General features: G+C 39.6%; 2 protein-coding genes across 4 annotated transcripts in view; one reads left to right on the forward strand and one right to left on the reverse strand.

Moving 5' to 3' along the window:
* Positions 1 to 6,634: 6,634 nt before the first annotated feature.
* The window catches only part of TNFRSF11B (TNF receptor superfamily member 11b), a 29,115-nt gene continuing 19,851 nt past the window's right edge, over positions 6,635 to 15,898 (reverse strand). The window contains exons 3-5 of the mRNA XM_033842850.2: positions 11,619 to 11,810; positions 9,705 to 9,929; positions 6,635 to 7,838 (exon numbers count right to left, since the gene is read on the reverse strand). Of these exons, the coding sequence (XP_033698741.1) occupies positions 7,450 to 7,838; positions 9,705 to 9,929; positions 11,619 to 11,810 (806 nt within the window). The 3' untranslated portion in view covers positions 6,635 to 7,449. The remainder of the gene's footprint in view (positions 7,839 to 9,704; positions 9,930 to 11,618; positions 11,811 to 15,898) is intronic.
* Positions 9,738 to 15,898, forward strand: part of COLEC10 (collectin subfamily member 10) — a 172,098-nt gene continuing 165,937 nt past the window's right edge. For all 3 annotated transcript variants that reach the window (XM_019932091.3, XM_033842851.2, XM_073794678.1), the window contains exon 1: positions 9,738 to 9,874. The gene's annotated coding sequence lies outside the window, so the exon portion shown is untranslated. The remainder of the gene's footprint in view (positions 9,875 to 15,898) is intronic.

Below are 15,898 nucleotides of genomic sequence, written 5' to 3' on the forward strand. Positions count from 1 at the left end.
ATACTGAAGATAGTCTATTGAATAAGATGCTTAGTAAAATAGGTAGAATAGGAAAGCATGGGTATATAAATTAAAACTTCATAGAATATTTTTCATGACAGGTCTAGAATAAGGATTTCAAAATTGTTTCTTGGTCTGAATCCTTTTTTTCCATAATACTAATTCATTAAAAATACTTAACAACTTGTGTAGGTCTCTGGACGGACCAGAAGAGATAGTGGGTCTGAACTCATGTGGATAGTTTTAACTCCCATCCAATCTTTCACATCAAGTCTTTAAACAACAAAATTGACTACGTTTTGGCTTCCTCCTGGGAAGAACGTGCAGAGCTGGAGGATGTAGAGAGCTGGAATGAGTGATGTTCTCAAACTTCTGACAAAAAAGAACAGAACTAAATTCAAATCCATGACTTCTAAAAAACCCATTAGATGTATACCACCAATAGTGAACTCTAAGGTAAATGATGGACTTTAGGTGATACTGATGTTCAGTGTAGGTTCAACTGTAACAAATCTACTACTCTCTTCTACTCTGGTGGGGGGACGTTGATGATGAGGGAGGCCATGCATGTGTGCAGGCAGGGAATAAATGGGAAATCTCTGCACCTTCCTTAATTTTCTGTGAACCTAAAACTGTTCTTATACAATAATCTTAATTTAAAACAGGCAAACACTCATTGGAGACCTGAGGTCACACAACAAATAACAGACCCGAAATCTAAGAAAAGCTAGTGATTCCAGGGAGAGAGGACATACAAATATGTGTTTACCTGGAGTAGATATAACTGGACACTAGTAAGAAGAGCTCTTAGTAGTTGGAAAATTGATGAAGGCTGTGTGTGGGCTGGTGGAACAGTGTGAGACTCCTGGGTGCTGCAGAAACTGGGGGAGTCTGCACCCTTTTGTTGGTTTGCAACCTCAGGAGCTTCCTGGGTGAAATCTGAAATTGGCCCCCATACATGGAGGGCAAGGAGAGACCAAAGAAAGAGGAAGAAAGATCACTCCAAATTGGTAGGTGGCAGGTTTAAGAAGCAAGGGAACTCATATACAAGTCTTGTCTTGGGTAACTGCAAGATGAGTAGATCTCTGATCCCACCCACAAGAATCTTAAAAGCTTATGCAGAGGTCTTAACAGGATTTAGTCACATATTCAGTCCAGATGGTCTCAATGACACGTTGCTCTTTCAAGCCTGAGTCCTTGAAAACAGTCCCACTCTGAGAATGGTGGGCAGAGCGTATGTTCCAAGGACAGGTGGAGTAAGGAGCCTCTGATTGCCCAGGTCCAGCTCTTAGGTCAACTGGGGGTCACATCCTCTGGGCCACGTCCTCTAACACTTTTGCAGTCTCCTTGTCCATGAACCCCACTGAGCGTTCTCAGAATAGATCAGAAAGAACTGTAAGATCTTGGAGGGAGGGGCAGTAGCCCTATAGGGAGAACAAGACACCTCACCCGAAAGAACAAAAGCATTAATCTGGGGAAAGGGTAAAACTGCTGGCTTTAGGATATCAGGAAGCACTCCTTGCAGCTGAGGAAAGGGAACAGGAGGGGGAAAAAAATCTATTCTGGGGAGAAAGCGCAGAATTAAGTACTGAACCCAGAACTGCAGCCAGGGGAGGGGCAGAAAAACTGAGAATGCCACACACCCCAGGGACACAGGCGTGCTTAAGGGCATTAATCAGAACAGTGGTGACTGCACTTCCCACCCCCGACCATGAAGCTAAGAAACTCCAAATGACAACAGCAAAATACCGCTGGACGAGGGTTGGGAGAGGAATGAGAATGTGCAAAGAGAACCAGTTTGAGGCACAATTCAAAGGGAACACCTGAAACTCAGGACCCAACAGCCATTGCTCTGAGGTACATCAGCCACCTTAGAAACAAGTATCTGTAGGGATTGGAAACCTGTGATGCACTGCGTATAACCGTAGCAGCAACGGCAGCAACAAGTCACAAAACTAGTCCAATTGCTAACTGGATTACTGGAAAGGCTTCCTTTACAATTCTAGCAGAAGGAAAGGCATGCCCATATCCAGGTATAAAAACTATTTACCTCAGTTCCAGTGACCTACCCAATATATTTGGCTGTAACAAAAAATCATGAGACAGACGAAAAGGCAAGAAAAATATCGGCGCATTCTCAAGTGACAGAGTAATCATCAGAAAAGACAAAGTCAGTGGTTAAGACAGTATGAAACAGTATAGTACTGGCACAGAAACAGACACGTAAACCAAAGGAACAAAGCAGAGAGCCCAGAAATGAATTAACGCTTACGTGGTCAATAAATTCAGAGGCAAGAACATACACTGGGGAAAAGACAGCCACTTCAGTGCATGGTGTTGGGAAAACTTGACAGCTACATGCAAAAGGATGAAACTGGACTATTTTCTCACACCATAGACAAAAATAAACTAAAAATGGGTTAAAGACTTAAATGTGAGACCTGAAACCATAACACTCCTAGAAGAAAACATAGGCAGTATGACCTTTGACATCAGTCTGAGCAATATTTTGGGGGATATGTCCTCTCAGGCAAGGGAAACAAAAGCAAGAATAAACAAATGGGACTATGTCAAACTAAAAAGCTTTTTTGCACAGCAAAAGAAACTGTCAACAAAGGAAAAGGTCACCTACTGAATGGGAAAAGATGTTTGCAAATGATGTATCCGTTAGGGGGTAAATATCCCAAATATGCAAAGAACTCACACAACTCAAAATAAAAAAAAAAAAATCCAATTAAAAAATGGACAGAGGACCTGAATAGACATTTTCCCAAATAAGACATACAGATGCCCAACAGACACATGTAAAGATGCTCAACATCAGTAATCATCAGGGAGGGCTTCCCTGGTGGCGCAGTGGTTGAGAATCCACCTGCCGATGCAGGGGACACGGGTTCGTGCCCCGGTCCGGAAAGATCCCACATGCCGCGGAGCGGCTGGGCCTGTGAGCCATGGCCGCTGAGCCTGCGCGTCCGGAGCCTGTGCTCCGCAATGGGAGAGGCCACAACAGTGAGAGGCCCGTGTACCGCAAAAAATAAAAATAAAAAATAATCATCAGGGAAATGCAAATCAAAACCTCAATGAGGTATCACTTCACATCAGTTTAGCATCAACATATATACACTACTGAATGTAAAATAGTTGGCTGGTGGGAAGCAGCAACATAGCACGGGGAGATCAGCTCCGTGCTTTGCAATGACCTAGCGGGGTGGGATAGGGAGGGTGGGAGGGAGGCTCAAGAGGGAGGGGATATGGGGACACACGTATGCATATGGCTGATTCACTTTGTTGTACAACAGAAACTAACACAGTATTGTGAAGCAATTATACTCCAATAAAGATCTATTAAAATAAAAATATAGTTGATCTAAGGAAAAAAAAAAACAAAAAACAACAAGTGTTGAGGATGTGGAGAAAAGGGAATCCCTGTGCACTGCTGGTGGAAATGCAAGTTGGTGCAGCCATTATGCAAAGAAGTATGCTGGTGCCTCAAAAAATTAAAAATAGAACTACCATACAGTTCAGCAATCCCACTTCTGGATATTTTTCTGCAGAAAACAAAAACACTAAGTTGAAAAGATACATGTACCCATATGTTTACTGCAGCGGTGTTTACAGTAGCCAAGATATGGAAGCAACCTAACTGCTATCAGTAGATGAATGGATCAAGGGGATGCGGTATATATACAGTTGAATGTTATTCAGCTATAAAGAAGAATGAAATCATACCATTTGTGACAACACGGATGGACCTAGAGGGTAATATTCTAAGTGAAATAAGACAGAGAAAGACAAATGCCATATGATTTCACTTATATATGTTATCTAAAAAACAAAACGAGCAAACATAACAAAACAAAAGCAGCGTCAGATACAGAGAACAAACAGGTGGTTGCCAGAGGGAGGAGGATTTGGGGAAGTATGGGGATGAATGAAATAGGTGAGGGGGATTAAGAGGTACAGATTTCCAGTTACAGAATGAATGAGTCACAGGGATGAGATGCACAGCATGGGGAATATAGTCATTAATAATGTAATATCTTTGTATGGTGATAGGTGGTAACTAGACTTATCATGGTGGTCATTTTGAAATGTATAGAAATATCAAATCACTATGTTGTACACCTGGAGCTAATATCATGTTGTAGGTCAACTTTACTTCAAAACAAACTCAGAAATTCATAGGAAATGAGTTGTGGCTACCAGACACCAGGGTGGGGGTGGGTAGAGGGAGGGGGTATTGGACGAATGTGGTCAAAGGGTGCAAACTTGCAGTTATAAAATAAATAAGTACTAGGGATGTCATGTACAACATGATTAACATAATTAACACTGCCATGTATTACACATGAAAGTTGTTAAGAGTAACTCCTAAGAGTTCTCATCACAAGAAAAAATATTTTTTCCTTTATTTTGTATCTATATGAGATGATGCATGTTCACTAAATGTATTGTGGTAATCATTTCATGATGTATAAGTCAAATCATTATGCTTTGCACCCTAAACTTATACAGTGCTGTATGTTGATTGTATCTCAAGAAAACTAGAAGAAAAAAAAGACTGTGTGGTACTGATGAAAAGATAGACTTACAGATAAATAGAACAGAATAGACAGTCCAGAAATATACCCACAGAAATATAATCAACTGATTTTTGACAAAGACACAAAGGCAATTAAAGAAGCAATGCTCGTCTTTTCAACCAATCCTATGGGAACAAGTGGATGACCATATGTAAAAAAAAAATAAAAAACAAAAAAAGGACTTCAATACATATCTCACATTTTATGTAAAAATTCACTCAGTTATCAAGGTTAATATCAACAGTACTTAGTCATGCTGATATCATTTGCACCTGGTATGATGTGAGAAGGGCCATTACCTATGTGATATTCTGTCCCCAAATCCATAGCATCATCTATTCACGAGAAAACAGACAGACTGAAATTGAGGCATATTTTACAAAATAACTCACTAGGGATATTTTATATTGGCTTTTCAATGACTCTGTTAAGTCTAAAACTATTTCAAAATTAAAAGTTTTGAAAAAAGAGAAACTGACATGAATTTACATATTCTGTTTCCCTTGGAGGGGAAGCTTGAGGCAGACTGAACCCAAAGGAGCAGCAGGTAAGCCAATCAAACTAACATTTGAAGGATTTATATCTGATACCATTAACTACCAAACTTTTCTTAAACTTAGCTGATGTATATGAGGCCATTTCATTTTCTGTGCACAAGAACTTTGGTGGAAGAACTGGAACTTCTGAAGGGAACATGATGACTTAGTTAACCCCTGTCCTCCGACTTAACGACTTCAGCACTTAATTTCCACAGTATTTTCCACTCCCCGTATTGCAGCCTTGGGACTGATTCTCCAGGTTTGCGCCTCTTGACTTTACCTCTGCCTTTTATTTCCCCAGATTTATGAGCTTGTGTGACATTTACCTGGATCTACCCTTCTGTCAAAGCGGCCATAATGATCTGGTTTCACAAAGGTAAGGTTGATCTGTGTTACATTCTAAACCATAGAAAAGTGAGAGAAAAGAGAAACACAGAATGTGAAAGGATGGGGTGTAATGGACTCTGTTCCCAGTCATATCCCCTTCTTGGGAACTGCAGCTGATGAAGAGAGACCCTCACTAGCCATGTACTGAATATGTACACCAGTCCTCACCTAGGACAACCAGAGTCTCTCTGCTAGGAATTTGACATTTTGAACTAAAAGTTACAGAAATATAAGACTAGGAGAAAGTGTAGGAACTTCTGCCATCAAGGAGCCCAGCGTTATCTTAATTCTACTGTTTCTGAGGCTTGGATACAACCTGTATTATTACCTGTAGCTGTTCTGGCAAATTACCACAAACTGGATGGTTTAAAAGAACAGGTATTAATTCTCTCATAGTCCTGGAGGGCAGGTCCAAAATCAAGATACCAGTAGGACTGTACTCCCTACAGAGGCTCTAGGGGAGAATCTATCTGTTCCTTTCTTCCCTAGCTTATGGCTTATTGGCTTGTAACCACATCACTCCCATCTGTGCCTCTGTCTGCAAACCATCTTCTCTTCTGTCTTTCCCCTCTATGTGTCTCTTATAAACACACTTGCCACTGGATTTAGGGCCCACCTGGATAATCCAGGATGATTTTATCGTCTCAAGATTCTTAATTACACATACGAAGAAAGAGCCTTTTTCTAAATTAAGTAACAGGTTCTGGAGATTATGACATAAACATATTTTGGGCAGGGGCACCACTCAACCAAATACACCATGCTTCCAATTAACTTTTTCTTAAGTAGTGCCAGTTTCTATTATTTGAAACCCAAAGAACTTAGGTAGTTTGGTCTCTTGATGCTAGTGGCAGTCATTATAAGTTGTTTGTGCCATCTCTATACTAAGCTTGACTTCAGAAGTTCTCCAACTTTAGTGTAGTAAAAATTACTTTGGAACTTGTTAAAAATGCAGGTTTCTGCCCTCCTTTCCAGAGTTTCTCAATAAATTGGTCCAGGAATCTTCATTTTTAACAATTCCCAGATGGTCCTGGTGATAAAAGAAAGGGAAAATTGTGAAAGCTCAGACCCATTCATGTCCCATTCACATAAAAGCAAGAGGAAAAGCGATGAAAAATAATTTGAAAACTTTAATGATGTTGTTTATATAGTAAAAACATAAAATCTTTTAAATAAGGTACATTCAGTTTCTCAGAGCATCTAATATTCAGATAATTTATATTTCATACACTTTCCAACATTAAACAATTGACTAAATAATGCATTTTCTATAAAATGATAATTCAGTTTACACAGGTAAAAGTATATTACAAAAATACTCTACACAGGAAGAATGGCAGTACCTATTAGGAAATGTTACAAATATTCTGTTAAAAAATATATTTTATCTCTTTCATTTGTCATAATAATAAACAGAATATATATTTTTTTCTTTCTAAAATTAAGTCTTACACAGTTTCCCTTCAGGATGGTAATATGTACAAACCTTATATCTGAATGGATATAAATAGCAAATACTATAATAGTGTTACAGATATATTAGTAACTTTTACAGAAAAAAATGGCTTTCTAATAAAAGCCTCTAGTACAGCTGAATTCTCAAAGCTATTTAAGTTAGACATTCCCATGTTTAGTAAGGCACAATGGAGTCTAGTTTCTTATTTCCAGTTGAATTACTGCAAGCAGTAACAAGGAAAAATATAGTCAGTAGATATTGGACCAAATCTGTTAGTTGGATAAATTATTTGGGATTTATTAAACTTTGAGGGGAGATGTGAGTTCTTTCTCCACACCATAGTTTCTTTTCAGGCCCTGTGGCCAAATCTAGTCCTTGGTGATGAGAAAGAAATCATTGTACCCTCCTCAAGCGCCTGAGAAACAGTTTACTCATTTATTGGATCTGGTCCATGGTGAGGAAACAGCTCAATGACCATTTCCGGTTATAAGCAGCTTATCTTTAATGATTGGACCTGGTTCCCTATCATTTCTAAAAATAGCTTCTGATATAATCTGTACATGGTGAAGCTGTGAAGGAACCTGATGGTCTTCTTCAGACTCTGAGTGACAGTTTTGGGGAAGTGGTATGTCTTCAAGTGCTTTAGGGCATGCATCAGGCCCTTGCGGGTGTCTTGGTCATCATTCTTTATTCGCCAGAGGCTGAGAAGCTTCAGGATTTGATCACTTGATTTGCACGTCTTCATTGTTTTCTCAATGTCTTCTGTCGTCACTTTCTTCCCCGGCAAGCTTTCCATCAGCCTTAGAAGCTGCTCGAAGGTGAGGTTCACGTGCCCAATGTGCCTCTGCACGCTCTTTTCACAGAGTTCGATATCTGCATAAAGCAAAACCCAGAGACATTCACGTCATCCACCCAAAGCCGCCGTAAAACTTCCCTGAGGCAAAAAGAGGTTCCCCAGAATTTCGTAACTTAAAGGAGAACCTCCTCCTTTCCTTTTGGGAGGGCTTAAGTCATGCTAGTTATTTCTGAGAATTGAGTGAAATATTGTTTTGTGTTACACTAGGATAATATGCTTCCTATATTCTAGGCATCCAACACAGCTTTGTGAAAAGCCCAAATTTGGAAAAGAACAGTGGGAAACTACAGACACACCATTTTCTAAGAAAATTTGGAGAAATTAAAAGTGTAACCTTTTAGGAAAAACACAAAGTTAGCTATTTTATAATCCAAACTTTCATTAACTGATACCCAATATATGTGCTATTTGAAGAATTAGGTCCTTCAAACGGTCTTTAATAAATAGCACCAGGAGATCGTCAGCACAAAGGAGGAGCCGTGAAAACCCAATAATATGAGGCCAAAGAACAGCAGGATACACATGGCCTGGAGAATATTTCAGTAATGAGCTAGGACATAACATAAGAGGCAATAAATAACGTTTCTATTGATGACATGAGTCATTTATTATCTGTGGGCCCGAAGGCAAGTCTGTTCATCTTTCTGGGCTGAAATGTCCTCATTTATAAAATAGGAAATTGGGTCCCTTCCAATTCTAACAGTCTCTGATTCTCTCCTTCCCTCTCTTTTTGCTTCAGGGCTAATTATACTTTCAAAGAATACATTTTGTTTGCCAAAAACAGAAGACAAGTTTACTCTTTGCACAACTGAAACCATTCAACTATTAAAGCTGTCAGTCGCCTAAAATCTGTTGCCTCAGTTTCAGATGTTTGAGGCTTTAAGGTTGTGTAGGACTCCTCAGTCATTTAACTACATGTGAAGAGCAGAATGGATTTCTCCTTGACACTGTCTTCATTATGAAAACGCTCCCTCATTTTTTCTACCATGTCCTCCCGATGCTAATTAAAGTCAGAACTTTTTCTACTGTGTATCCTAAAGCTTATAGTCCACACTGGATGAAACTTACTTCCTTTTCCCCTCCGATTCTCTCCCATCATAACACACACACACACACACACACACACACACACACACACACACACACACACACACACAGAGTTTCTAAAGGAGATTCTCCAAGAAACTCAAACACTTTACAGACCTTATCTCATTAATCCTCACAACACATGCTATTAAAATGGTAATCTTAAAATAGGCTGTGTTCAGATGCAGAGAACAAACGTATGGACACCAAGGGGGGAAAGTGGCAGGTGGTGGTGGTGGGATGAATTGGGAGATTGGGATTGACATGTATACACTAATATGTATAAAATAGATCAATAAGTAAATAAATTTTTAAAAGTAAAATAAAATAGGCTGTGTTGTGAGGATTAATGAGAGGATACCTGTAAGACACTTAGAGGCTCTCTGGAGAGAATTACCACATAAATCCAACATAGTTTCCTGGTAGAATTGCAAAGTAAGATCTAAAGTGGTTAAAGAACTTCTAGATAGGCCAGAAGGGATGCTCCTAAAACTGCTAAGGGGATCCAGAGTCAGATTTCCTGAGGTCTAGTCCCGCATTTGAAATGTATTATCTCTCCCTTTAGAGAGACACTTGAAAAAGAAATTGGGGAGTAGAGGAGGTGAGAACAAAACCTCACATGACTGCTCTAGGAATAGCATATCCACTATCACTTGATGAATACGTTTTCAGTCCAACAGTAATTCCCAAAGGGAAACATCATCCACACAACTAAACAGGTACATAGTCCTGTTTCTGTTGTAGGGCCAACAGGTGTTCTGATTTCTGATCGAGTTGTTTATTTCAGGTTCCCATACCTTGGATGATCTTCTTGACCATATCTTGGTCTTTGTTTTGATGCTTCCATAACTTCAGCAGCTGGAAAGTCTGTTCTCGTGAGCTGTGTCGTCGTTTTATCCGATCTATGCTCTCTGCGTTCACTTTGGTGCCAGGCAAATTGTCTACCAGGACACTGAGCCAGTTCGGGGTAAGCTTTGTAGGAACAGCAAACCTAAAGAATGCCTCCTCACACAGGGTCATGTCTAAAGGAAGGTGGGAAAACCAAGAAGATTTACTCGATAATGGGATTCTTGGATGTCTAAGGACAAAAATAATAATAATAATAGTAATAATAAAAACCAACACAGTTGAGTTTTCCAGGATATTGCATGCTAAAATGAGAAGTTTGAATAAAATCAATCTTCTGTTGCCTGGTCTTAGTGGCAGATCACTAATCCAACTGGGTTTATGTCCTTTCTAATGTTCTTTTAGAGCATTTTGTGGGGGGAGAGTTTAACAAACATCCAATAAGAATGTATTACCGCTATAAATAACTTACAGCAAAAATTCTATATATATAGCATAATGTGTATATATATGTTAATATATACATGAACATATTTTAATGTAACTGTGAAATATTTTGTTAAAGGTTTAGCTGGTGTCTACAGGTTACTTCAAGATCAATGTCAAATCACTGTCTTTAAGGGAGCTTGAAAAGTAATCTGAAATAGTGTATTATTTTCTGCACACACACAGACACGTAGTTTACCTTTGAGAACAAGGATGGATACAGATGTATAAGCGTACATTAAGTGGGAAAATAATCAAACACAAAAACATGTCATTTAGAAAAGAAGTGCAATGGCCTGAGTGTCTGGGTAGGGTTGGTATATCCCAGGGATTAATAGTTTGTTTTTGGATTCATTAGGTCTGGGTTTGAATCCTGACTCTGCCATTCAAGTTCATACATTAACTTGAACAAACTTTACAGTATTTTTATAAAGATTAAAGCCCATATAGCAAAAGTGTCTGGCATATAGTAAGTGCTCAAAGAATGATAGAAATAAAAGTATAAATGAATTAAAGAGAATGTTAGCGGTCACTCTTCTTCTATCCCTTCCCTCGTTCCATTATTTAATAAGAAAGCAGAAAAGCTGAATGACTTATCTAAGATTTTTACAATACAGTGAAAGAATGTTGGAACTGGGTTTGAATCTTCAATCTCCCAACCCACATTCCTATGTTTTATATACTTCTATGTCACACAAAAAGATGTTTGGGGAGACTCAAGCTGATTAAATGCTAAAAGGTCGATCCTCCTTGGTGTGATGAGTCCTTGGTAGAAGGTCTGAGGTTAGTGTGGTGGTAGGAGTGACAAGGTGAGGACAGCAACCGGATTAGTACCATCACCAACATGAGGTACATTCAGGTAACTTGAGCTTGGAGCTACTGACCTTTCCTGAATAAAGAGTTTAAGACAAGTACAGGAACTTAGAACTTCCATGCAACAGATGCAGTAATACCATAGGTAACAAAGCCAGTATTGCATTTCTAACTTGTCATCTATGTATGTCACTATGCTTCTTTGTTGCCAATTTATACTTTGGCTGATAATACAGATATTCTTAAAAGTGATAAAAATGCATAGCTTAAAAAATTCTGCAATTTGGACTCTGATCATCGAACCTTAAACAAAATCTTTACACCACCCCGTTCTCCGTGGGTAACATTTGATTCAAGTGTGAAAGTCAGGGTTTGGAGCATGATTGTGAGAAGATGGGGACTTTCTGAAAGATTTTGAGTTGTGGCTTTAGCGATGATGCACAGGGAATAGTCTTAGTTGGTTAAAATTCAAGAAAGGGAAAATACAAGTTTGACTAAGAAGGGCTGGAGGGTCTTGTATTCAACTCAGAGGTGGTACAAAGACTGCTATTTTGAAACATAATTACCTATTCCACACTTGTGAGTCGGTTCACCGTTTCCAGAACATACATTGTCATGCGTTGCGTTTCCTTTCTGAGCTAGAAGGAGCCCAAGTGCACTGCAGTTTGTGTGCTTTCTACAGGGTGCTTTGGATGACGTCTCATTGGAGAAGAACCCATCTGGACAACTTTCGCAAACTGTATTTCGCTCCGGGGTTCCTACAGAAAATACCAAGCCTTTTAGCACATTCTTCTCAAATACTTTCGCAGCAGATACCATCTTTTTTTTTTTTTACATCTTTATTGGAGTATAATTGCTTTACAGTGGTGTGTTAGTTTCTGCTTTGTAACAAAGTGAATCAGTTATACATATGCATATGTTCCCATATCTCTTCCCTCTTGCGTTTCCCTCCCTCCCACCCTCCCTATCCCACCCCTCTAGGTGGTCACAAAGCACCGAGCTGATCTCCCTGTGCTATGCGGCTGCTTCCCACTAGCTATCTATTTTACGTTTGGTAGTGTATATATGTCCATGCCTCTCTCTCACTTTGTCACAGCTTACCCTTCCCCCTCCCCATATCCTCAAGTCCATTCTGTAGTAGGTCTGTGTCTTACCCCTAGGTTCTTCATGACATTTTTTTTTCTTAAATTCCATATGTTTGGATAAGACTTTTCACTTGGTTTTTACTGCGACTATTATATTGCACAAAACTTGAGGCATTTTCATTTTTCACTTCATTAGACAGAACAAAACTTCTAGAGTTAGCCCCTTAGGCAGTCTCCCCTACTTGTAATACAAACACAAACGTGTTTTGTTGTTACCTACAAGCACAAAATTGGGGAGGAAAGAAAAGAAGTGTATGATGTTCAATTAGTCCTGCCTGTGCTAAACTGTCAGTAAGATCTTTTTGTCAACCATAATCTCCACACAATTATTCCTGGGAAATCATGAAGGTAACTGCTGTGTAACTGCTGTAATATCATTCTTTGAAATCAGTACCCATGGAATGCTGCGTCGTTAAATTCCAATCAGTTCCTACTGAAGTTCCTTCTTTCCTGAATCCTAATCGTGAAGCAACTCATAAGTATGCTAACCTTGAGAAGTAAAAATTTACAACATTATAATAAACTTTTGAAGGTGGCAATAAAGTTGACCATAGACTCAAAAGCGTAAGCCTACAATTACATAGTAAATGGAAGATGATATACCATTTACTTAAACTGTCGAGTCTGAAAAGAGCACAGTCGTTAAAATTCAGGGAAGGGTGACTGTAAGGGCATTTTATTTCATGGTGGAGAGATACTTGATAAATTTGGGTAAATCATTGGCAGGAAAACTTGAACCAGTCAACGACTAAAGATGCTATTAAAAATAAATATCTTCAAACCCTCGACTCTATGCCTGGGTAGATCATACATTACAGTGTACTTGCATATGAAAATACCTCCATCTAGTGTAAGCTAGTTGAACAGATTTAGACTTTAATATTCAAATGTAGCTTTTACAGGCCAGTTCTGGCTGACGCAAGATACCAAATACTAAAGGGACAAAGGAAAGCTACAGAAAGTTAATAAATTTCATTTATTAAAATTTTCAACCTCCCATCTCATTGTATCCTTTTCCAAAACCAGAAAAAAAGAGTACAATGGATCGGTTTTAGTTTCAACTCTGGCTTCTTTCTTTTCAAAAGGGATTGATGATGCATTGGCCAATAAAAATGACAGACGGTTGGCAGAAAAAAAAGAGAAGGGGGACCCGTGCATGAAACCTTCACATGTTAAATGCCATTTGCAGGGTTGCAGTGACATCATCTTAGGAACCACTTTACAAAGAGGTCTATTTTTTTAAGTACTTTCTTGCTACACTCCTCTCCTTAAATGGGATCCAACTTGATACCAAATTATCCAGTATCGTAAGCAGAGGTATTTGGACAGAGATTCCATGGTATTATTTCATTGCTACTATTCTGGGGATAAATGGTCTTGGACATCTGGATCCAAGTCTCCCTTTGCCAACTGCACAAAGAAGAATCTTGTCATTCTTCACATACATGTTGATGGCTTGGGTGTTCTCATGTGTCCCAATGAGAAAATCATAGGTACAAGACATTCTTTCAGGTAATTTAGCCTTTAAAGTTCTCTACCAAGAGGAATCCAAGAATTATAGAAGGAAAGTTTTTTTAATGTCTTTGGAGGCTTTATGTAATGACCTTTCTGAAAACGACTCCCCTCTTTTATGACTGATAGAACTTCTTATAAAAAGATGTATCCATCTAAGTAAATGATTTTGCCTTATTAATATCAACAGAAACATACAAAGTACAATCTGGCAGGCAAAATGTGAAATAGAATGGCAAGAGGAGTTGTGCTTTTCAGTGGAGAATTCACCATGCTAGCCATAAGCAATTACATAAGAATTACGGGACTAACAGGATGAAGTACAGTTGATCCTTGAACAGTGGTGGGTTAGGGGCACCAACAGGCTGCACAGTCGAAAATCCCATTATAACTTTATAGTCAGCCCTCTGTAGCGGGGTTCTGCATTCACAGATTCAAGCAACTGTGATCATGTCGTACTGTAGTATTTACTATTGAAAAAAAATGTGCATACAAGTGGACCTGCGTAGTTCAAACCCATGTTTTCAAGGGTCAGTGTAGAATATGGAGAGGAGAAGACAATCTGGCTTCAAAACAACAACCACGGGCTTCCCTGGTGGCGCAGTGGTTGGGAGTCCGCCTGCCGATGCAGGGGACACGGGTTCGTGCCCCGGTCCGGGAAGATCCCACATACCGCGGAGCGGCTGGGCCCGTGAGCCATGGCCGCTGAGCCTGCGCGTCCGGAGCCTGTGCTCCGCAACGGGAGAGGCCACAACAGTGAGAGGCCCGTGCACCGCAAAAAAAAAACAAAACAAGAATGATTATTAAATACTTTTTAGAATAATACTACAGAATCATGTCTTTGGACTGGAAACCTCGTATTTTCCATGAGGAACTCCTTTGTAGGTTTCTAGGGAGGGAGCAGTAAGTAAATGAATAAACGTGTACCTTTGTACTAAGTCTTCTGGCTGCCTGCTTACTTCGCTCTACAAACAAATTTTCATGCTTGTGTGAGAAAAATCCTTACTACTTCCATTATTTTTCAAAACTTTCTAGTTTCCAAGCTGCATAGCCCCTGCTTAATTAATTTCCCCACATATATAAATTACTGAATTGAATTCAGTGGATCTGTTTCTGTTGGGTGGGCTTCCCCCTCTACACCTTGGCTTAGCTTTTGAGTCCCAAAGTATCATCCAATAAAAGCTAAGAAGTGTCACCAATTTCTTCCCCAGATACTCATACTAGAGGCATTTTAAGGAACTGTCATGCAATTTGCACCTTCTGTGATTAATTTTATAAAATTCACTAGTTAGGCAACTTAGTAGTTCTTTTTTTTTTTTTTTTTTTTTTTTTGTGGTACGCGGGCCTCTCGCTGTTGTGGCCTCTCCCATTGCGGAGCACAGGCTCCGGACGCGCAGGCTCAGCGGCCATGGCTCACGGGCCCAGCCACTCCGCAGCATGTGGGATCCTCCCAGACCGGGGCACGAACCCGTGTCCCCTGCATCGGCAGGCGGGCCCTCAACCACTGCGCCACCAGGGAAGCCCAGTAGTAAAATTTTTGAATATGTTTCCTTTGTAGGCCTTTAAACCTAAAATGTTTATAATCATTTAGAATCTATATTACAACTTCTTAAAGTCAAAATAGTTACAAATAATTGGCATCCTCAAAACCAATGACTGTCAACCAGGGGTGATTTTGCCATCCAGGGGACATTTGGCAATGTCTGGGACATTTTTGGTTGTCACAACTGGGGGAAGAGTGCTATTAGCATCTAGTGGCTAAAGACCAGGGATACTGCTAAACACTCTACAGTGTACCAGACAGCTGCCCACAAAAAGAATTATCCAGCCCCCAAACGTTAGTAGAGCTGAGGTTGAGAAACACTGCTTCAGACTGTGTCACTGGAATCTATACCGATTACTGCTTCCTCCAGAAAAGTAGGTGAATACTCTTAGTTTTCCCAGGCCAGGAGAGCATGCAGACTATACCGAAGCTTCGTGAATGTAGCAAAAAAACAAAAAAAAGTGGGTTACAACCTTAGAAAGTTCAGTGCACACTGGCCTTAACCTATGCTATTCAAAATGCAAAAATAGAAAGTACTTTGTTTGTAGACAAGTCCTTACTCTTGGCTTGACAGTCTGCTTTGTCTAAGATAAAGGATAAGCTCATTGAAGAGATGCTGCTACCATCTTTATCCTCCCAGACACTC

This window comes from Tursiops truncatus, chromosome 17 (assembly GCF_011762595.2).
Source record: "Tursiops truncatus isolate mTurTru1 chromosome 17, mTurTru1.mat.Y, whole genome shotgun sequence".
In the NCBI taxonomy this organism is placed as follows: domain Eukaryota; kingdom Metazoa; phylum Chordata; class Mammalia; order Artiodactyla; family Delphinidae; genus Tursiops; species Tursiops truncatus.